The 22,579-nt window shown below is 40.6% G+C and overlaps 2 protein-coding genes and 1 long non-coding RNA gene across 6 annotated transcripts in view; 2 read left to right on the plus strand and 1 right to left on the minus strand.

The window, feature by feature from the left end:
* The window catches only part of LOC133575375 (uncharacterized), a 47,420-nt gene extending 40,548 nt beyond the window's left edge, over window positions 1-6,872 (plus strand). The window contains exons 4-6 of the long non-coding RNA XR_012049344.1: window positions 3,335-3,444; window positions 3,549-3,760; window positions 6,115-6,872. This is a non-coding gene — a long non-coding RNA (uncharacterized lncRNA). The remainder of the gene's footprint in view (window positions 1-3,334; window positions 3,445-3,548; window positions 3,761-6,114) is intronic.
* The window catches only part of LOC133575373 (uncharacterized), a 42,858-nt gene extending 31,753 nt beyond the window's left edge, over window positions 1-11,105 (minus strand). The window contains exons 1-3 of the mRNA XM_061928058.2: window positions 10,936-11,105; window positions 9,967-10,643; window positions 2,504-2,567 (exon numbers count right to left, since the gene is read on the minus strand). Coding sequence (XP_061784042.2) covers window positions 2,504-2,567; window positions 9,967-10,609 — 707 coding nt within the window. The 5' untranslated portion in view covers window positions 10,610-10,643; window positions 10,936-11,105. The remainder of the gene's footprint in view (window positions 1-2,503; window positions 2,568-9,966; window positions 10,644-10,935) is intronic.
* Window positions 11,106-14,903: 3,798 nt separating this feature from the next.
* Window positions 14,904-22,579, plus strand: part of rc3h1b (ring finger and CCCH-type domains 1b) — a 39,191-nt gene continuing 31,515 nt past the window's right edge. For all 4 annotated transcript variants that reach the window (XM_072912356.1, XM_072912358.1, XM_072912357.1 and 1 more), the window contains exons 1-2: window positions 14,904-15,039; window positions 15,955-16,388. In XM_072912356.1, the coding sequence (XP_072768457.1) occupies window positions 16,158-16,388 (231 nt within the window). In that variant the 5' untranslated portion in view covers window positions 14,904-15,039; window positions 15,955-16,157. The remainder of the gene's footprint in view (window positions 15,040-15,954; window positions 16,389-22,579) is intronic.

Genomic DNA, 22,579 nt, shown 5'->3' on the forward strand with positions numbered 1-22,579 from the left:
TCTGCAACCAACCCAGTCGTGAAATGTCCTCTCTCCTAAATATTCCAAAGTCAACTGTCGGCTTTGTTATAAGAAAAGTGAAGAGTTTGGGAACAACAGCAAGTCAGCCACCAAGTGGTAGGCCACGTACACTGACAGAGAGGTCAGCATAGTGCAAAGACTTTCTGCACAGTCAGTTGCTACAGAGCTCCAAACTTCATGTGACCTTCCAATTAGCCCACGTACAGTACGCAGATAGCTTCATGGCTGAGCAGCTGCATGTAAGCCATACATCACCAAGTCCAATGCAAAGCGTGGGATGCAGTGGTGTAAAGCACGTCGCCACTGGACTTTAGAGCAGTGGAGCTTCTCTGGAGCGATGAATCCCACTTTTCCATCTGGCAATCTGATGGACCAGTCTGGGTTTGGAGGTTGCCAGGAGAATGCTACATTTCGGACTGCATTGTGTTGAGTGTGAAATTTGTCAGAGGAGGAATTATGGAGTGGGGTTGTTTTTCAGGAGTTGGGCTTGGCCCCTTAGTTCCAGCGAAAGGAACTTTGAATGCTCCAGGATACCAAAACATTCCCACTGCGTGGCGCAGTGGGAGAGTGGCCGTGCGCAACCCGAGGGTCCCTGGTTCAATCCCCACCTAGTACCAACCTCGTCATGTCCGTTGTGTCCTGAGCAAGACACTTCACCCTTGCTCCTGATGGGTGCTGGTTAGCGCCTTGCATGGCAGCTCCCTCCATCAGTGTGTGAATGTGTGTGTGAATGGGTAAATGCGGAAGTAGTGTCAAAGCGCTTTGAGTACCTTGAAGGTAGAAAAGCGCTATACAAGTACAACCCATTTATCATTTATTTATTATAATTCCATGCTCCCAGCCTTGTGGGAACAGTTTGGAGCGGGCCCCTTCCTCTTCCAACATGACTGTGCACCAGTGCACAAAGCAAGGTCCATAAAGACATGGATGACAGAGTCTGGTGTGGATGAACTTGACTGGCCTGCACAGAGTCCTGACCTGAACCCGAAAGAACACCTTTGGGATGAATTAGAACGGAGACTGAGAGCCAGGCCTTCTCCACCAACATCAGTGTGTGACCTCACCAATGCGCTTTTGGAAGAATGGTGGAAAATTCCTATAAACACACTCCGCAACCTTGTGGACAGCCTTCCCAGAAGAGTTGAAGCTGTAATAGCTGCAAAAGGTCATAGTGAACCCTATGGGTTAGAAATGGGATGGCACTTCAAGTTCATATGTGAGTCAAGGCAGGTGGCCAAATACTTTGACCACCGGGGTGGAAAGCTCGGTTGGTAGAGCGGCCGTGCCAGCAACTAGAGGGTTCCAGGTTCGATCCCCGCTTCTGCCATCCTAATCACTGCTGTTGTGTCCTTGGGCAAGACACTTTACCCACCTGGCTTGTCGGATTTTCCTCGGCCAGACATCGCGGAATTCACAGGCGCAATCCTCAAAGAAGCCTCATTGGACAGGTTGGTGAAAAGTATGATGTCGTTGACGGCTGGAGTTAGCAAAAGTGCCAATAAACATTAAAAAAGTTCACACCTATCTCCCACTAAGCACGCCCTGCACTGTCCATGCTCAACCCGAAGTCCCTCATTTTGATAATTAAATGTGGAAAACTGCAGCTAAATGACACCGATTGACGTATTTAAGCTTTTCTAAGCCGTTTTATGCAATATCCCAGATAGTCCGGGGCGTGGCATCAGCACACAGAAGCAAAGCGACACGTCATCTATCCATCCCTCCTCCTTATGGCCCCGCAGATAAGCTGCTCTGCATTGTTCCTCATCGCCTGTCACCGTCTTTATCCTCTGGCCCGGCGATAAAGATAGCATGATACACTCGCCACGTGGATTATCCTTGTCATGGACACACGTTTGTTCATTCTCATACTGTTGTGCATACTGTTTTTCACCAGATTAACTTTGTTTTATCCCAACATGGCCAAACAATGGTGAGCAGTCTGGTTATGGTGGCCCATCTGTTCCAGGCTACAGAATTATGATTCCATGAATACCTTCTGTAATAATAATCATGTCACCTTAGCAAGGATTGAAGTTAAAACCAATTCATCAAATAGTTATAGTACAAACCTCCCTTCTGAAAATATTCAAACCAATTATTCTTCCAATACTCAATCCATTTTTGTAAGGCTCCACCGACACGATCAACGATCTCATATCTCAACAGTGTCATGATTAAATTGAAGCGGATGTTAATGTTTGCCTATTTATAGTGAAATGACTGACAAATAACAGCAAAAGTAGGCAGAGAGAAAAAAAAGTCCTCATCACAGTTGATAGCTTTGTGCAAAGGGAAGCATCAAATATTGATATCAAGCGTGAATCATCCCTTGGGAAAAAAAACCCTCATCTGTGTCATCATCAGCCTTGAGTTTTTTTCCCCTGACATGCCTCGTACCGTATTTAGAAGAGATTCGATCTGACGTGTGTCATAAGAAAAGGATATAAATATCGCACAGAAGTGGTGACTGATTGCATACCTCAAGTAGGGCACAAGTTCCTGAAGAATGACTGAGTCCTCCAATCCCCCGTGGGCGCCTTCATCTGACACAAACACACACAAAAAGAGGTGTCTTGTTTGCAGCAGGATGCAAAATAACTACCAACGCGATTTGTGTCAAGCCCGTTTTTCAAATTTGGATAAAAATGCAGATTTTTTTTTTTTTTTAAGTCACAGCAAACAACACGTTTTAATTGAATGTGCTTTTTGTTTTGACTTAAAAGATTGTATTGTTTATTCATTTGTTGCCTTGTTCTAGTCATGACATACGCTGCTGATTGCAGAACCTGCTACCTTCACAACAACTGGTTTACGCATATAAATAGATACACTCACACACACACACAGAGCCCTCCTCCCTCCACAGCTCCAGCTGCTAATAATAGCAGCATGCACATCTGCACAGCTGACATCTGTTCTACAGGGAATGTTACATTCTGCACTTTTGTTATGCAACAACTACTGCTGCAACTTGTGAATGGCAAACAAATAATACATTGTATACTGTATTAGGAAATTGTATATGCTTACCTGTATGATATAGACATTTCTCTGTGTTGCAATGGAGTTTTTTCAACCATAAAAACACGTGGTTTATTTTTCTGTTTATGTTTTTCTCTGTCCATGCGCATTAAAACTAAAAAGCACAATATTAATGTACGCGTCATTGGTCAGTATTTAGATTATAGGTTCGTGTTTTTAGCTCACGCCTGGACAGATTGATAATTGTCATTATACAACTTAATATAAGATAACAGAAGATATCAGAAGGAATTATAACGATGAATTAAGGGATGTCACGCCCACACAGCAACAAGTGTGCAGACAATCACTGATCAGCGCACCTGGACTTGACAAGGGGGAGCGGCTTAAAGACCAGTGGACCCGAGGAACCTTTGCCAGAATGTCGCTAACCTTCCAGTAAGCATCACGTCTGGCATTCCCTTTACCGTGCTTTACTCGCCTTTGTTTTGCTCTCTCTCTCTCCGTGTCTCCCTGGTTCATGTCCCTTGTGTCTTCCAAAGTGACTTCCCTCTCTTCCGTGATCGTGACTTGTCACTCGACATCCATCCAGATTCCTGACTGCCTTCCTTGATCCACGACCTCCCTGCTCGGATCCAGACCACGCTGCCTCGCTCCTGCCCTCAACCTCTTGCCTGTCCACGAACTGCCTTTTCGCCTTGCTCCTCTTGATTCGACGAAGGATACAACCAACACTCACAGACAACAACCCCTGGTAACATTTACATTATTAATATTACACATAGTCCACATTTATTCACTTAGAGTAGCATACACACGCCACGTAATCATCAAAGGTTTCAATAAACCTTGTGAAACCGCAGTTCTGCCTTGGTTGTCGCCTCCTTCCCATCTCAGTACATAACACTTTTTTCACCAAGTCCCACCTCAGAAAATACCAAGTATTCATTAAAACATGGCAGGTTTTATTTTAACTAGAGATGTCCGATAATATCGGACTGCCGATGTTATCGGCCGATAAATGCTTTAAAATGTAATATTGGAAATGATCGGTATCGGTTTCAAAAAGTAAAATGTATGACTTTTTAGAACGCCGTACGGAGTGGTACACGGACGTAGGGAGAAGTACAGAGCGCCAATAAACCTTAAAGGCACTGCCTTTGCGTGCCAGCCCAATCACATAATATCTACGGCTTTTCACACACACAAGTGAATGCAATGCATACTTGGTCAATAGCCATACAGGACACACTGACGGTGGCCGTATAAACAACTTTAACACTGTTACAAATATGCACCACACTGTGAACCCACACCAAACAAGAATGACAAACACATTTTGGGAGAACATCTGCACCGTAACACAACATAGACACAACAGCACAAATACCCAGAACCCCTTGCAGCACTAACTCTTCCGGGATGCTACAATATACACCCCCCGCTACCCCCTACCCCTCCCAACTCAACCTTGCCCCCCCCCCCCAACCCCGCCCACCTTAACCTCCTCATGCTCTCTAAGGGAGAGCATGTCCCAAATTCCAAGCTGCTGTTTTGAGGCATGTTAAAAAAAATAATGCACTTTGTGACTTCAATAATAAATATGGCAGTGCCATGTTGGCATTTTTTTCCATAACTTCAGTTGATCTATTTTGGAAAACCTTGTTACATTGTGTAATGCATCCAGCGGGGCATCACAACAAAATTAGGCATAATGTGTTAATTCCACGACTGTACATATCGGTATCGGTTGATATCGGAAACGGTAATTAAGAGTTGGACAATATCGGAATATCGGATATCGGCAAAAAAGCCATTATCGGACATCTGTAATTTTAACAAGTAAATGTAATATTTTAACCACTGTGACAGTACACACGCTGCACAAACATCAATGATACTCCATGTACAGAACATATTTACAGAGGTCTACAGCGTACACTAGATAGAGCTGCATATCAGTTGGAGAATCACGAAGAATACCAATTGTATCCTTGGTCAGTAAAACAACTTGCACTGAGCCTAGTTTATAAAATCCGCTACACCTCCCTGATACCAAAGTACATGTCAAACTACTTCCTTAACGTAAATGACCGCCATAACCACAACACCAGGGGGAGCTCCACTAACCACGTTAAACCCAGATTCCGAACAAAAGGTTTTAACTCATTCTCTTTCTATACCACATCAATGTGGAATGCACTCCCAACAGGTGTAAAAGAAAGGGCATCTCTATCCTCCTTCAAAACCGCACTAAAAGAACACCTCCAGGCAACTACAACCCTAAACTAACACTCTCCCTTCCACATAATGCCTCTTCGGATTGTAAATAATCAAATGTAAACAATCAAACAATCAAATGTAGACACTTTTTCTTATACTTTCTGATCTCTCTCTATGTCCACTACTTGCTGTACATATCCTACCAAGTCAGACCTACTCTGTTTCAATATCCATTTCTCTGATGATGCAATTGTTGATGCTGATTGTTGATGACTGAAGTGTTGATACCAACCAAACCTAACCACCACCCCCCCCCCCCCCCCCGCACCCCCCCCCCTCCAATATCCCACACCCCGGATTGTAAATAATGTAAATAATTCAATGTATATACTCTGATGATTATCTTGTGTGATGACTGTATTATGATGTTAGTATATATTTGATAGTATATATCTGTATCATGCATCAATTTAAGTGGACCCCGACTTAAACAAGTTGAAAAACTTATTCGGGTGTTACCATTTAGTGGTCAATTGTACGGAATATGTACTTCACTGTGCAATCTACTAATAAAAGTTTCAATCAATCAATCAATCATGGTCCCAGTATTTGAGCAGTTTGGACCAGGCATTTAGCCAATGTTAATTGCTCTCCTTTTCCACTGTTTACTTTCACTTTCCTTTTGTTTGGCCCCCAGACAATGCTGCCTCTCACTTGGGGGACATAATGGAGGTTACATTTAAAACGTTAATAGAGAAAAACTACATTTTTGTCCTCCTGCAACTATGTATTATTCTGCCACACATGATACTTGTCACACCACGGTGAGGGATGTCTTGTGACTTTCATGTTTTAGTTTGAAAAATAACTCTCCTCTCGTTTCAGGTCACTTGCTCTTCCTTATGTGTCATCATTGTTCTGTGCCAGAATGTCTCGTGCATCTCCAGCTTCATACCCAAGCCTTGTCTCGTCTTGTTATCCAGATCCTGAATTTCCAAGTTGGTATTTTGAGTTTTCCTTTTCTCCTCTTAAGCAGAGTGAATTTTTGTTTGTGAAGTTTTCAAGTCTTTACCGTCTCTTCTTTTCCTCATTTTTGAGTGGCCTTTTGTTAATTATTTCTCTAGATAAGAATCAGTGTAGAAGCTCTATAGCCTATTGTTTTTCCCTCCTTTTGGAGCGTCTTTTGTTGTTTAAATTTCATAGTTCTATTCCTCGTTCCGGTTGCAGTTAATCCAGAACGCGGCAGCACGACTTTTAACAGGGGCCAGGAAACGCGAGCGTATAACCCCAATTCTTCAGAGTTTGCACTGGCTCCCTGTTCATTTTAGAATTGATTTTAAAACCTTGCTGTTTGTTTTTAAAGCTTTACATGGACTGGCACCTCAGTATATCTCGGAGCTCATCCAAATTTACAATCCTGCGCACGCTCTGAGGTCCGAGAGCCAGCTCCAGCTCGTAGTACCCAAGACCAGACTTAAAACCAGGGGAGACAGGGCCTTCTCTGTGGTCGGCCCTAAGCTCTGGAACACTCTGCCCCTCCATGTTCCAACTGCTCCCACAGTGGAGTGTTTTAAGTCTCGTCTTAAGACCCACTTTTATTCTCTGGCTTTTAACACTACGTGAGTTGTGTGGTCCTCTGTTGTCCTGTGTTTTTAAAATTTTGATTTCTATTTACTGTTTTAATTGGTTTTACCCTTTAAAATCGTTTTTAATCATATTTATTTTATATTATTTTTTATATTGGTTTTATATGTATTTATTTTTTGTGTTTTTATTCAGTCATTGGTGGAGCTAAGGATAATATTTGAATATTGTTTTTAATATTGTTGTGCAGCACTTTGGAAACATTTTGTTGTTTAAATGTGCTATATAAATAAAGTGGATTGGATTGAAAGTACGGTGGGAGAGGGGTTAGTGCGTCTGCCTCACAATACGAAGGTCCTGAGTAGTCTTGGGTTCAATCCCAGGCTCGGGATCTTTCTGTGTGGAGTTTGCATGTTCTCCCCGAGACTGCATGGGTACTCCGGCTTCCTCCCACCTCCAAAGACATGCACCTGGGGATAGGTTGATTGGCAACACTAAATGGTCCCTAGTGTGTGAATGTGAGTGTGAATGTTGTCTGTCTATCTGTGTTGGCCCTGCGATGAGGTGGTGACTTGTCCAGGGTGTACCCCGCCTTCCGCTCGATTGTAGCTGAGATAGGCTCCAGCACCCCCCGCGACGAATAAGCGGTAGAAAATGGATGGATGGATGGATGGATTGAAAGTGGATTAGAGAGATATTTTGGTTTCCTCCTTTTGGAGGGATTTTCGGTTTGTTCACATTTTGTGAAACCATACCGCCATACTTGCCAACCTTGAGACCTCCGATTTCGGGAGGTGGGGGGTGGGGGGTGGGGGCGTGGTCGGGGTGGGGCGGGGCGTGGTTGGGGGCATGGTTAAGAGGGGAGGAGTATATTGACAGCTAGAATTCACCAAGTCAAGTATTTCATACATATATATATACCTACATCCTGAAAATATGCAAACAAAACTGTGTTTAGATCATTGATACTTCAAACTTGCATAAATATAACATGAATATAACATAACTTGGCTTCTGAGAGCTTCAAAATGTAATAAATAAAATGCTAAAGTTTTTGATAAACAAACAATTATTTTAATAAATAAATATGGTCATTTTAAATGAATTAGTATGATAATTTAAAATTAATTATTTCAAATATGTTTATTTTAATGTACCGGTATAATTCTATGGCTTGATGTAATAAGGACTCAAGGAGTCAGAAAAAATAAAAATAAAAATACAATTAATGTTGATGTTTTTAGCAAAATATAGTAAACATTTATTTAGTTGGTTTTTTTTAATTAATAAATATATTTATTTTTAGGTAAGATAAACATAATAATACAATGTATCTTTAGTCTGGATGATTTAGTTCTTGTCACCCTGTTGTCCTCCCGTCGTGAAAAAAGGCTGTCCTCACTCAGGTCCGCATGGAGCTGGAGGGGGCGTGGCCTCCAGCGCCAGCTGAAAATCGGGAGATTTTCGGGAGAATATTTGTCCCGGGAGGTTTTCGGGTGAGGCGCTGAATTTCGGGAGTCTCCCGGAAAATTCGGGAGGGTTGGCAAGTATGCTTATCGCCGAATTAAAGTTTATAGCTGTTATTGTATTGCCCTGACTCAAGAGGTGAAAAGTGAACTTTTCAAAATAAAAACCCGCCGGATTATTCCCCACCTCAGCATCTGAGTCCAATTTTTGACCAAGTCCTGACAATACTAAAGTGCTGTTTCTTTTTGTGTTTGTAAGGGCGAAACGTGCACCCCATAACTAGCACGACCTGTGTAAAGCTCTGCATGGTGGCTTACTGGTCAGCAGTTCTGTACACTTTGCAAAATATGAGGTTATACTTATTTCACAGGTGTGCATCTGAGTTTATTTGTGAGTGACGAATGACCAGTCCAAGGCTCCAGCTGACCCTAATGAGGATAAGCGGTATAGAAAACACTAAATTGGCCCTAATGTGTGTGAATGTTGTCTGTTTATCTGTGTTGGCCCTGTGATGAGGTGGCGACTTGTCCAGGGTGTACCCTGCCTTCCGCCCGAATGCAGCTGAGATAGGCTCCGGCGCCCCCCGCAATCCCAAAAGGGACAAGCGGTAGAAAATGGATGGATGGTATAGAAAATGAATAAATTAACGAGTTTATTAGCCTATTGAGCTGGTTTTAACTGAGGCTGTAAAATGCACTAACTCATGCAATTAATCATAAAACATTATCGCATTAATCAATCAATGATCCGGTCAGGGGCGTCACTAGCTTTTAAGGACAGGGGGGGCTTAGCCCCCAGGAGATGCACAGAATGCGAGCGAACGTTACGCACAAGCACAAAACTTCACAAACGGCTAACAAAGACTTAGAAATTATTCATTGTTATTATTATTATTTAAAAAAAATGCACGGGACGAAATGAAATGCTCCCCGGGACGATGGCTTTTAACCATTTTTTTTCTTTTTCTTTTTATGTATTTATTCATTTTACATTTTATATTAAATGTCTTGGTTTTTCCTCCCTCTGAAAATCCTATGAAATGTTTAACAAGCCATCCTATAATAATACAACAGCTATTAATGTAACAATACAATAAAACAAATATATTTAATGATGTTTTTTTCATTATTTTAACAATAGGCTAATGTACATTACTTTATATAGATTCTACAAGAAACACAAAACTTCAAAACTAAATTATTTACAATTGCAGACACAAGGTTTCGTGCAGCTTCACTCATTGTAAAGGAAGATAATGTGCTTCGTACACCTGCAGGACCGCAAGCAAGGTCGCAGAGAAAATGCGGACTGGAATTTGAGTGATGTGGACATTTTCTATATGAACAAGTGGAATGGATTGGACACCGACGCACTAAAGGGGCTCTCTACCTTACGCTACGAAGTGAGGGGAAACTGAGTGAATAATAACAGGTTATATGATTATTTATTTAAACTCATATTCGGGCCACTTTATAATGAATATGTATTTGTAAAAAAAAAAAATATATATATATAACACCAAATTATTTAGGGGGGTTTAAGAATATTTTAGGGGGGCTTGAGCCCCCCTAAAATAGGCCTAACAACGCCAATGGATCCGGTCAATGCATAAATGGCCCCTATGGACCCATATCATGTTTGGACACTAGTGACCTACATTCACTGGATTTGTGTCCACAGTCTTACCTTTATAATCAGTTGTTACATCTCCAGCCTGACCAGCTTGTCCACTGCACTCCTCTTGTCCTCCTCTGTTCAATTTCACCTGAGCTCTTCGCCGCACTTTCAATTTCTCCTCAGCTGTGAGACCCCCACCTTGTAAGGAAGCGCCGTCCGAGGTGCACGACCCGCCGTGCTCCCGATGAGGGTCTGTCTGAGTGTCGCCCTTACAATGTAGAGCGGAGGGGATGCTGTGGGGGTCCATGCCATTTAGGAGCAAAGTCTCTGGGCGAGCCACCCTCCAGAAGCCCTTTGGGGGTGCCCAGCGTCTTGTTATGGCTGTTGTGGAAGATGTAAGACTGTCGTCTGCACGCTTCTCTTCTTCTGCAGCTTGGGCCTGGAACACTGCCAGATCCACATCCGCCGGAGGGCTGTGGATCTCCAATCTGACCTGCATCTCCACCTCCTCCTCGTCATCGGTGCTGCTCACCAGGCCTGATTGACAGGAAGGCAGAGATGCCGGACTTTTTCCAACGGGGCTCAGCCTGAAGGGAACATCCTGCTCCTCGTTAACCGGCTTTGTTGCTCCTGGAGAGTAGATAGTGAGCCCAGGGGCTAAACTGGAGCTGGGTCCTGGTTCAATTTCCTCTTCCAGTTTCTCTTCCTCCATTGGCTGCTCATTAACAATAAAGCCCACTCATATCCTGCACAGAGAACATAAACGTGTGAGCAACTTCTAGTTGTAACGTGGACTCGGTCACGTTGCTTCATCCACTGATTACTTTGCAATGCACAGGATAATCCTTTAGAATGAGAATCAAGCAACTGAGCCCCATATCCACCCAGCACTGTTTATTCCGAGATAATAACACGCTACATAAAAAAAAGGAAAGTATAGTCGTTTCTTCAATCGGGTGCGCTTACATTAGAAGCAGAGCGAGGGAAGAATGTATGAAAAGCAGGAGCGTTCGCGTCTTTTATCAATGAGAAAGTTACCGTAATGTTCTGCCAGAGTCGCATGACGATCTCAGCGAAAAAGATGGAGCAACTTTCCTCCTCGGATGGGGAAGCATCCTCAAATGTTCTGGCTGGATGCTGATGTGGATCCGCGTTGCAAGCAGCTCGGTCCTTCTCTTTGGCGTGATTGGCGCGGTAATCCCCCCAGAAATCAGTGGGATTAAAAATGGAATATAAATGTTTCCTCCTGCGTTGCGCACTATAGTCGCTTTCCGAGTGTTACGTAACATCCACGCACTGATATGGCAATGAAGAGGATTAAATAACAAAAACGGGGTTGAAGGATGCGATTAAATCCCTTAAATGGTGTCAAAGGCAAACATTGTGAAATAATCATAGTAACAGCCCCGTGTAAAAAGAATTTTAATTTATTTTCAAAACCTTTATTTATAATATTCAACATACAATAATAGTAACAGCCCCGTGTAAAAAATGTTTTAATTTATTTTCAAAACCTTTATTTATAATATTCAACATACAATAAAGAAATATAATAATCAAAACAGTACAAAACAGCGCCAGCAGGGGGTTGTAAACTCAATAAAGCAACCAAAGAAGAATGCAATATATATATATATATATATATATATATATATATATATATATATATATATATATATGTGTGTGTGTGTGTAAAGCTATAGGCTCACACAAGTTCCGTAAATAATCCAAATATGGAGCACAGAATCATAGTTTTCACAGCTTTTTGGTTGTCACAAGTAGAAAGCGTTTTAAAGTACATTTCTAATCCTTTTTTAAAGGCACAAAAAACAGGTTGGGTATTGAGAAACTTACATTTAGGAATATGAAACCTAGCCAATAGTATAATGAGGTTGCAAAGGTAAAATTCCTTTAGCTCCGTGTAATTTCATCTGCATAGCTCGGTTGGTAGAGTGGCCGTGCCAGCAACTTGAGGGTTGCAGGTTTGATTCCCGCTTTCCCGCCATCCTAGTCGCTGCCGTTGTGTCCTTGGGCAAGACACTTTACCCACCTGCTCCCAGTGCCACCCACGCTGGTTTAAATGTAACTTAGATATTGGGTTTCACTATGTGAAGCGCTTTGAGTCACTAGAGAAAAGCGCTATATAAATATAATTCACTTCACTTCACTTATTCCCTCTGTGTTGATGTAGCAATATCATGCAGGCAAAGAAATTATTCCACTCACGTTGCAGCAATCTCAAGATTGTGATCATCATCCTTGTTCACTACTGCCTAGTTTCTCTTGTTATATTCTTATTTTTACTGTTATATTGTTATTCTTATTGTTGCTTTTTATTTTTATTCTTATTGTAATATTTTTCTATTTTATTTCCATTTATACCCCCATTATTTACTTTTTACTTTTTAAATTCGATCTCAATTCTGTACACTGCTGCTGGAATTTGAATTTTCCTGAGGGAACGCTCCTGAAATAATCAATAAAGTACTATCTATCTGATAGATTGATTCCTTCAGGAGAGTTGCCTCAGGAAAATTAAAATTCCAGCAAATTCCAGTTTGGGAATGTGTGCCGTGAGATACAGTCTGGTGTGCCGTGGGAGAGTATGTCATTTCACCTATTTGGGTTAAAAATATTTTTTGCCAACCACTAATTATAATCTGCAAATGATGTGCCATTGTTGTGTGTCAGTGGTGTCTAGAGCTCGGCAGGGTAACCGTGTAATACTCTTCCATATCAGTCGGTAGTTAATTGCTTTGTAGATGTCGGGAACACTTTGTGTGAGATGACAAGGGTTTGTCGTCGTATCTAATGCTTAAACCAAAAATAAACAAAAGGTGAGTGCCCCTAAGAAAAGGCATTGAAGCTTAGGGAAGGCTATGCAGAACGAAACTAAAACCTAACTGGCTACAAAGTAAACAAAAACAGAATGCTGGACGACAGCAATGACTTACTGTGGAGCCAAGACGGCATCCACAAAGTACATCTGAACATGAAATGACAATCAACAATGTCCCCACAAAAAAGGATAGCAACAATTTAAATAGTCTTGATTGCTAAAACAAAGCAGATGCAGGGAATAGCGTTTAAGGAAGACATGAAACTGCTACAAGAAAACACCAACAAAACAGGAAAAGCTACCAAAATAGGAGTGCAAGACAAGAACTAAAATACTACACACAGGAAAACACCAAAAAACTCAAAATAAGTCACGGCGTGATGTGACAGGTGGTGGCAGTACACCTACTTTGAAACAAGAGCTATAGTGATGCATGCTTGGTTATGGTTTAAGTCATATCCAACAATTGCGACAACGACTTTTTATTGTCTACTGAGTTTCATTTTTTAATGATATCTGCTGGTGGTGTGCCTCCGGATATTTTCAATGAAAAAAATGTGCCTCGGCTCAAAAAAGGTTGAAAGACACTGAACTATATATATACATCTATATATATATATATCTATTCCTCAGTGGCTAGAGTGTCCGCCCTGAGATCGGTAGGTTGTGAGTTCAAACCAGGCCGAGTCACACCAATGACTATAAAAATGGGACCCATTACCTCCCTGCTTGGCACTTGGCATCAAGGGTTGGACTTGGGGGTTAAATCACCAAAAATGAATCCCGGGCTGCTGCCCACTGCTCCCCTCACCTCCCAGGTGGTGATCAAGGGTGATGGGTCAAATGCAGAGAATAATTTCGCCACACCTAGTGTGTGTGTGTGACAATCATTGGTACTTTAACTCTATCCATCTATCCATCTATCCATCTATCCATCCATCTATCCATCCATCTATCTATCCATCTATCCATCTATCCATCTATCCATCTATCCATCCATCTATCCATCCATCCATCTATCCATTTATCTATCTATCTATCTATCTATCTATCCATCTATCCATCTATCCATCTATCCATCTATCTATCTATCTACCTATCCATCTATCTATCCATCTATCTATCTATCTATCTATCTATCTATCTATCTATCTATCCATTTATCATTCATCCATTTATCATCCATCCATTCATCCATCCATCTATCCATCCATCTATCCGTCTATCCCTCTATCCGTCTATCCATCCATCTATCCATCTGTCTGTCTATCCATCTGTCTATCTATCCATCTATCTATCTATCTATCTGTCTGTCCATCTATCATCCATCTATCATCCATTTATCTATCTATCTATCTATCTATCTATCTATCTATCTATCTATCTATCTATCTATCTATCTATCTATCTATCTATCTATCTATCTATCTATCCATCGGTCTATCTATCCATCTGTCTATCTATCCATCTCTTTCTGTCTATCTGTCTGTCTGTCCATCTATCATCCATCTATCATCCATCTATCATCCATCTATCATCCATCCATCCATCCATCCATCCATCATCTATCATCTATCTATCTATCTATCTATCTATCTATCTATCTATCTATCTATCTATCTATCTATCTATCTATCTATCTATCTATCTATCCATCCATCCATCTATCCATCATTTCATTCATTTTCATTTATTTATTTATTTCAGGCAATGACATAAAAAAGTACAAAGTTGACAACACATAATAATACAAATTAATATAGTGCAAAAGGTAATGTATAGTAATGCATGATTGTCCAGTTTTGCCTGAAAGGTAGTGGGAAGATAATTTATGCAATCCCACCCCCAGTTCTCCATTCAGTGATTATTCACATGAGTTCACTGTTACTTTGTTTAAGGATTATAATACAGATGTTGTATCATAGTGGCATTACCACAGGTAACAATAATTATTACACTGTAACAATAATGTGTATCAACAATGTAGGAATAATGAATATACCAACAATGGTAATAGACAAATCTATCCATCCATCCGTCCATCTTCTACCGTCCATCTATCTATATCTGTTCTGGTTTTGTGCCCTTTTTAAGGGCGCACATGCATGCCTTCGCCACTAGAGGACGCCATCCGCCCATTGCTAAACCCCCCCCCCCCCCCCAAGCTAGCTGTAACCGGCTAGCTGTGTGGAGTTGACACCCTCCCCAAACCTCGGCAGCGGCTGAGCTGCACCGTCGACATGGCAAGGAAATATCGCATTTTGTTAAAAAAAGATGAACATCTTCCAAGTCGTTTGGAATGAGTGAGTAGCCGCGACAACGTTCGCCCCGCGGTATCTGCCGCGTGTTGTGTTTCTGGGGGCATTATTAGTGTTGTGTAGCTGTGTTGCTAATAATGCTCGGCTGCCATTAGCATGTTAGCATTTGTTACTCATCCGAAGTATTTGTGTTAGCCGCTCAACAGCCGATGTACTAATAGTCGCACACATATCATTTACTTGTGCGGCTAATGTGGCAGCGTTTAAAAACAATTAGGATGCTACGGGAAATAAAATGTTACATAATCTCCTCAAGCCAAATGGCTTCACTTTTTTTTGTATCACGCCCCTAATCCTTGATTAGTATTTGCCGACTGTTGACTTGTTGGAGTAAATATCAAGACGGAGAGCGTAGAATAAAGCACATGAAGTCACTTCGGCTGTAATTTACACGACGTTGACTGAGCTAGCCACCCTTAGCATTAGCATCAGCAGGCTAATGCTCATCGCCGTAAATCTGCAGAGTACAGCTTTCTATCAGTTAAACATGTGGTACGTGTGACACGATAGTCACGACAGTAAGCAAATTGAGCCTACAATCAAAGCGTACCTGTGGCTCAATGCTACTTTAATTCTATTAGCAAACGTCAGCCCTCACAACAAGTCGGGGATAGCGTTGAGAGGCTAGATCGGCTAATGCAAGCACCCTTTGTCCACAACCACAGCTAGACTTTAGTAGGCCACACAAGCAGTTGTTTTGGTCCCGAGGCTAGTTATTAGTCCCTGCTATTTTGCTCCGATCTATGCTGCAATACCACATATCTTGTCTGTATAAGTACTCAACATAGTTACAATAGAGTCAGGTTTTACCAATTAAATGATGTGAGTATGCCCTTTTCACTACTGCAATTGAAGAGATTGTCCATGGCAGTAACATGCTTTCATTCTTCTTTCTTGCAGTATTCATCGTGTGATGTGACCCCAAATCCACAATGTGTGAGGACATTTAAGAACGATTGAGTTCGGAAGAAAAAAATCTTGATTCCAGTGGAATCTTTCATATATTATTATTATTATTATTATTATTATTATTATATTTTTTTCTGTTTCATAGTTTATACACATTCACACGCACTCATCCCACCCACATCAAAACAGTAATCATGCCCGTTCAAGCGCCACAGTGGACAGAGTTCCTGCTATGCCCGATCTGCACGCAGACATTTGAGGAGACTGTTCGGTGGCCCATCAGTTTGGGCTGCGGACACACCGTCTGCAAGATGTGCCTGAACAAGTTGCACCGCAAGGCCTGTCCCTTCGACCAGACGGCCATCAGCACGGACATCGAGCAGCTGCCTGTCAACACGGCCCTCTTGCAGCTGGTGGGAGGCCAGGTGAGTCATGGCTTTACTTCTTTACACATTAGTGCCACCCTCTGTCTCAATCATGCACCACCCTAATGGTACGTGGAATATGCCGTGCCGTAAGTTGTATTTGGCAAATTTGTCAAACTGGAGACTTTTCCATTCACTGTTAGGCCCACAAGTAGTGAAGTGAATTGAATTATATAGCGCTTTTCTCTAGTGGCTCAAAGCGCTTTACATAGTGAACCCCAATATCTAAATTACATTTAAACCAGTGTAGGTGGCACTGGGAGCAGGTGGGTAAAGTGTCTTGCCCTAGGGCACAACGGCAGTGACTAGGATGGCGAAAGCGGGAATCGAACCTGGAACCCTCAAGTTGCTGGCACGGCCACTCTACCAACTGAGCTATACCGGCCGTATGTATGTGGACAAAGACAGTTTTACCTGTGTACACCATCCCAAAACCTCGATGTAATTAAAGTATTTGAGAGCTTTTACAAAAAGTCTTTCAAATAACATTTTGAAAAAGAGTCTATGTAGGTATATGTGTAAAATAAAAAATGTATTCACATGATACCAGTGTTATCAGACAATTGCGGTGTTAAAAGTATAATTTTACAGTGATAAATATTAAGAAAGTTATGGACTTTTAAAACCGGTGAAAACACACTCATTTAGGGTCAACTTTAAATACAAAGTCACTGGGGATCAAGATTTTAGCTGTGACCGTTTTATTAAAAATGTCATAACTTTCTTAATATTTACCCAATTTTTAAAAGGTTGGCATCATTGGAAAGTTTGCTAAACTAAGAAAAAAAGAGGTTTCACAGTTACGGTGTATTTTTAATTGAGTAAATTCATGAAAATCTGGGTAAACATGACTGCTCTGACTCGACTTGTGAGTCACAAAACAATCGGCCAGGAACTCGGCAGGTCCAATAATTCAGTTTGCGATTGCCGTCCATTTTCTACCGCGTGTCCCTCACAGGGTCGCGGTGGTGGCTGGAGCCTATCCCAGCTGCATTCTGGCAGGCGGGTACACCCTGAACAAGTCATCACCTCATCACAGTGTGCGAATGGATCAATTTATAATATATTTGGCAGGCTCACAGATAGATGTATAACTTGTGTTTTAATTGAGATTTTTTGCAGAGTACTATTCCAATCCGAACATTTCGACATACTAGATCAACTAAAATATGTGTTCTAGGTCATGAGTATTGGTGTATAGTGGAGTTGAAAGCCGTGGTCCGGTCGCTACTCACAATGGCCCGATCAAGTGTAAAACAATGACCACGGCGGAGATCCAGCCAGCGGCAAATACACACATACCTAGTACATAATATTTGAACATACTAGTTGTAGGTACAACCCTCACACAAACTTTTAGAGCTAACTGGTTTTCCGTCAGAAGTGATGGAAATTTAAATATATCATAAGCGCTATTAACTACTGCCTTGTTTTTACATTAACTCCTGTTACAAGTGTGTAAAAAGGTCAACCACATTTTTATTAAAATTATTATTAAAACAAAATAAAGTTAGTCATAGTTTTTTTCTGACATGTCTAAAACAAAAGAAAAAAATAAAAGTGTAAAAAATAACCATAGCGATATACAGGGTTTCCCCAGATGGCCAATATACCTGTAGCGGTCAGGGCGTGGCCAGGGGGTGTGGTCAATATGATGTCATCCTATAAACTGCGTGATCTGTGATGATGCATATATTTTCTATAAAAACAATGTTATACATACATTTTAAAAACTAATCTGTGTTATTGATTAATATTACCATACATTGTTTCTTTATATTGTTTTGCTACATTTTTCAGTTGTTGCTGCTTATTTTACTCTGTACTTTGTTGAGAAATGTTCAAGTTCTGGGAGAGTTCTCCAATGCATTTAGTGACATTTTCTTTATTAAAAAGCTACAAATTTAACAACACATTTAGCATATTTTTCTGGTGTTATTGGAGTCTGTACTTGTGTTTAGAGACAGCGAGAGCTGCAGCGAGCCTGACGTCACACTTGCTTCACGCTTCTGCTCCAGCCTTTCACTCCTTAAAAGAGCTAATTGCACATTTAGTAGAGCTCTGTCCGCGGGTACATCTCGGATATAATAAAGTACATCCACATCGCAGACATGCTGCCTCTGCTCCAGACAATCCCGTGGGTATTGCTTACGTCATCATATCTGCTTTCAACAACGGCTGCCAAATTTTTGATGCATCCCTAGTCAGTAGTGCGCCAAAATTAGGCTATATATTATCAATTTATGCTGTAAGGCATTGCTGCTGTAAATGTTAATTTGTTATTGATGTCCGGAGTTCCCATGATTGTGAACATACGATTTTGAGAAAAAACATAACTGCGATTTTTCTCTTCAAAATTGCGATTGCGATTCGATTTGCGATCTTTATATTTTTATTTTATATTTTTTATAAATGCATAGAACTGCAAAAATACATGTCACTTTTAGACTGTCAACATATTCTTGGTGACAGTTTCAAGGTGCCACACATTAGAACTATATGCAAATAATTTGCTTAAAAGTGTTTTATCTTTAACCAGACAGACTCAGAGCTTTTTACATCATGCTGTTAAACTTAAGAAATGATCAATAAAAACTATACAGTGTTTATAATGTAATGTAATTATAATAAATAATGCAAGTAACCATTTAAAAATATATACATTTGTATTTCTCATTACTGTATATTTGTTTACCATTGTACTGTAATTGGAAGGAAAATAACTTTGTTATCCTAGATAAGGGGTTGGCAACCTTTACCACTCAGAGAGCCATTTTGACCCGTTTCACAAAATAAAGAAAACAATGGGAGCCACAAAACTCTTTTGAAATTTAAAATGAAATAATACTGCATACAAAGTTTTTTTTTGCTTTGTGCTATGTATAAACCAGGGGTCTCAGACACGCGGCCCGCATCTTAATACGATAATTTAATGTTAGTGCGGCCCGCAAGTTTTATATGAATGCCGCTTGACAGCATCACACTTGCCAACCCTCCCAATTTTTCCGGGAGACTCTCGAATTTCAGAGCAACTATTCTCTCGAATATCTGGTGGTAGGGGGGTGTATAATGTAGCCCGGAAGAGTTAGTGATGCAAGGGATTCTGGGTATTTGTTCTGTTGTGTTACAGTGCGGATGTTCTCCCGAAATGTGTTTGTCATTCTTGTTTGGTGTGGGTTCACAGTGTGGCGCATATTAGTAAGAGTGTTAAAGTTGTTTATGTCACAACCCTCAGTGTAACCTGTATGGCTGTTGAACAAGTATGCCTTGCAGTCACTTACGTGTGTCTGCAGAAGCTGCATACTACATGTGACCGGGCCGGCACGCAGATAGCATGGTGTAAAAGCGGATGCGACGACATGTTGTAGAAGACGTTAAAGGCAGTGCCATCACGGCACGCCCTCAATTGTTGGCCGGGTGAAAATCAGAGAATGTTTGCCCCGGGAGATTTCCGGGAGAGGCACTGAAATCCGGAAACCTCCCGGAAAAATCGGGGGGGTCGGCAAGTATGTAGCTGAGCCGCATCAGAGTGATCAAAGAGCCGCGGATTGCCGACCCCTGTCCTGGATAAATAAACAAAAAAATAATACAATTAACTAATTTCTCTAAGGAAACATTTAACCTAAATAAATATTGGACATCTTAAAGTGCATTTTTCTCCCAGTTGGGAAAACGAGGTTGGACTTTGTCTCTTTGTTTATTGCTATCAGGTGATCAGGACGGCATTTTAGCAAGTTGGTCCGAGTTGATGGGCTCATATCGCCCATCCTATTTGATGCTGAAATATTCTCACTGGCAAGTTGTGAGGCTCTTTGCAGTGTGAGTGTGTTTGAGATTGGGAGTGACTGAAAAGAGAGCTCACTCTGTTCAGTTAATTCCAAAGTTAAATAAATGCACTCAGATGCTGAGAGCGATGCACAAAGTAAGACGTCTTTCTTCCTGTTTGAGGCGAGAAACAAACAACGATTTTGATTTGCGAACATGGCTGTCACTCAAATGCCGGTGACGGCGGAGGGTAAAAAACTTCATCCTCTTGTGGTTATTTACCGCACCAATTAAAACCTTGATGTCGATTTCGATTTGCCCGAAACTGGATTGCGGAGAATGAGGAAGTGTTGTTGTGTATCTGAGAGTGAAGCTCGGAGACATAAGTGTGTGCATGGGAGAGAATGTGTGTTGGAATTGGACCAGTTGTTAGCAAAATATCAAAAGAACGTCAGACAATATGTTACTTCATACATTATATTACTTTTGTTTTCCCGTAAAAATCCCTAATTTTTAAGATGTGGTGACTTTTACAGTATTGTGCCGTGTCGAGGAGACACTCAATTGCATGCAGGGGAACCCTGTTATAGTATTTCTGACAATTACGCTTAAAAATGAAAATCAATACATGTCCAGGGTGTACCCCGCCTTCCGCCCGAATGCAGCTGAGATAGGCTCCAGCAACCCCCGCGACCCCAAAAGGGACAAGCGGTAGAAAAATGGATGGATGGAGTTATTAGATTTTATTGTATTCAAAAAGCAGTATGAAAAAGTGAAACTTCCCACCCTTTAATTGAAAATTAACTACCTAGCTTTCTTGTGATTATCATGTATATAATAATTAATTTACTGTTATTATTTTAATGTATTATTTATGATAATCTTTACCCCCTGTATAAACTTACATACATATACACATTAAGCACTTGCATATACAAGTAGTAAAAGATGGTAGCACCATAAAATAAGTAAATAACCAAATAATAAAAATAATACTGTAAGCACCTGGTGATACTATATATTGAAAATCATTTCTTAGTATCTCTTTTTAAACTGAAACACAAACACTTCTTTGTGTTGTGCGTACATTCCAAATTTAAGATTGAATTTACCCTTAAATTATAACCTCAAAGGGGCTGTTTACAACTTGACCAACAGTTGCATTTTTTAAAGCAAAACATATAACAAAACCACCACCGGCTAGCTGTTACCATTAGTGATTTAACAGAACACATCTGTTTTACAAATGTCTAATTATTCCATCATGTTGTTGTTATGACATTCAATGATGCTAGCTATCTAAATCACTATTATTAGCTAACACCCAGAGATAATGCGTGTGCAGTATATACTGTGTAAAATACTTTGGAAATTTAGGACCCTGTAGGCATCTGTGTAAATGTTGCAAACAGCCTCTTTAAATTACCCTTAAAATATAGAATGCCCAGTCTTACTCAACAAAGGCAAAATGCAAACATCTTGTCAATTTTTTTAAACATCTTCACTTGTGACACAAGTAATTAACCACCGTAGAATGTACAAAAAAACAACATAATCCATTCTCTCTAACTTTATAATAGGTAGTGACAATTCCCTTTAAAATACATCTTTGAATATGTGTTACAATAAGTAAAACAACCTTTGCACCATTAATCCTTTTGATCCTGACATCTCACACGTACTGTGCAAAAAGTGAAAGAAAAAGCAAACTGCACAGAAACATTGCTTATAGCCGAGTTCCCGTCTCACGGGATAGGCTGATCTTATGTGATATAAACCTCAACCGCTGTTCAAAGTCTAACGTTTTGTACAACAGCAGATGTGTGAGAAAATTTCCAATTAGTACATTGTAGTCTACATTTAAAATATAGCAACTGTTCTTAGACATATTTCAGTGCTGAAAGAATGCATTGTATGTGTTTAATTCAGCGCCCAAATCAAGTGTTTACTTGGTCTAATCTATGAGCTGGTGTTCGCAATTACTGTTTTAGCTTTCAATCACAAATAACTGATAAACACAGGCACCAGATAAGCTGTTTGTCACTAGAATCTCTTGAGAATTAGCAGTTCAAATCTTCCAGTGCAAAGACGATAACTGTGCAAGTAGACGCAGGTTTATAAAAAAGCATACTGAAGGGATAAAAATAGCTACAGTTCTTGGATAAGAAGCTGGTATTTTTCTGTGTGTGTGTGTGTGTGTTAAGAGTAATTAATGCTGCTGTGGTGTGGTATGCATGGCCACATCATTTCGCAATAGAACTACAGCTAAGTAAAACAAGTAAAAGCATAGAAATAAAAACTGTTGTCACTTTTTGCACGGCTGATAAAAGGAAGGACACGTTATACCGGTGGTTTTTACAGCCACTGGATAAATTATTAAATCATGTCTTCCTTCTATCATTTCCTGTTAGAAATCCGAATCATAT

Source organism: Nerophis lumbriciformis, linkage group LG35 (genome assembly GCF_033978685.3).
Source record: "Nerophis lumbriciformis linkage group LG35, RoL_Nlum_v2.1, whole genome shotgun sequence".
NCBI classification, from domain to species: domain Eukaryota; kingdom Metazoa; phylum Chordata; class Actinopteri; order Syngnathiformes; family Syngnathidae; genus Nerophis; species Nerophis lumbriciformis.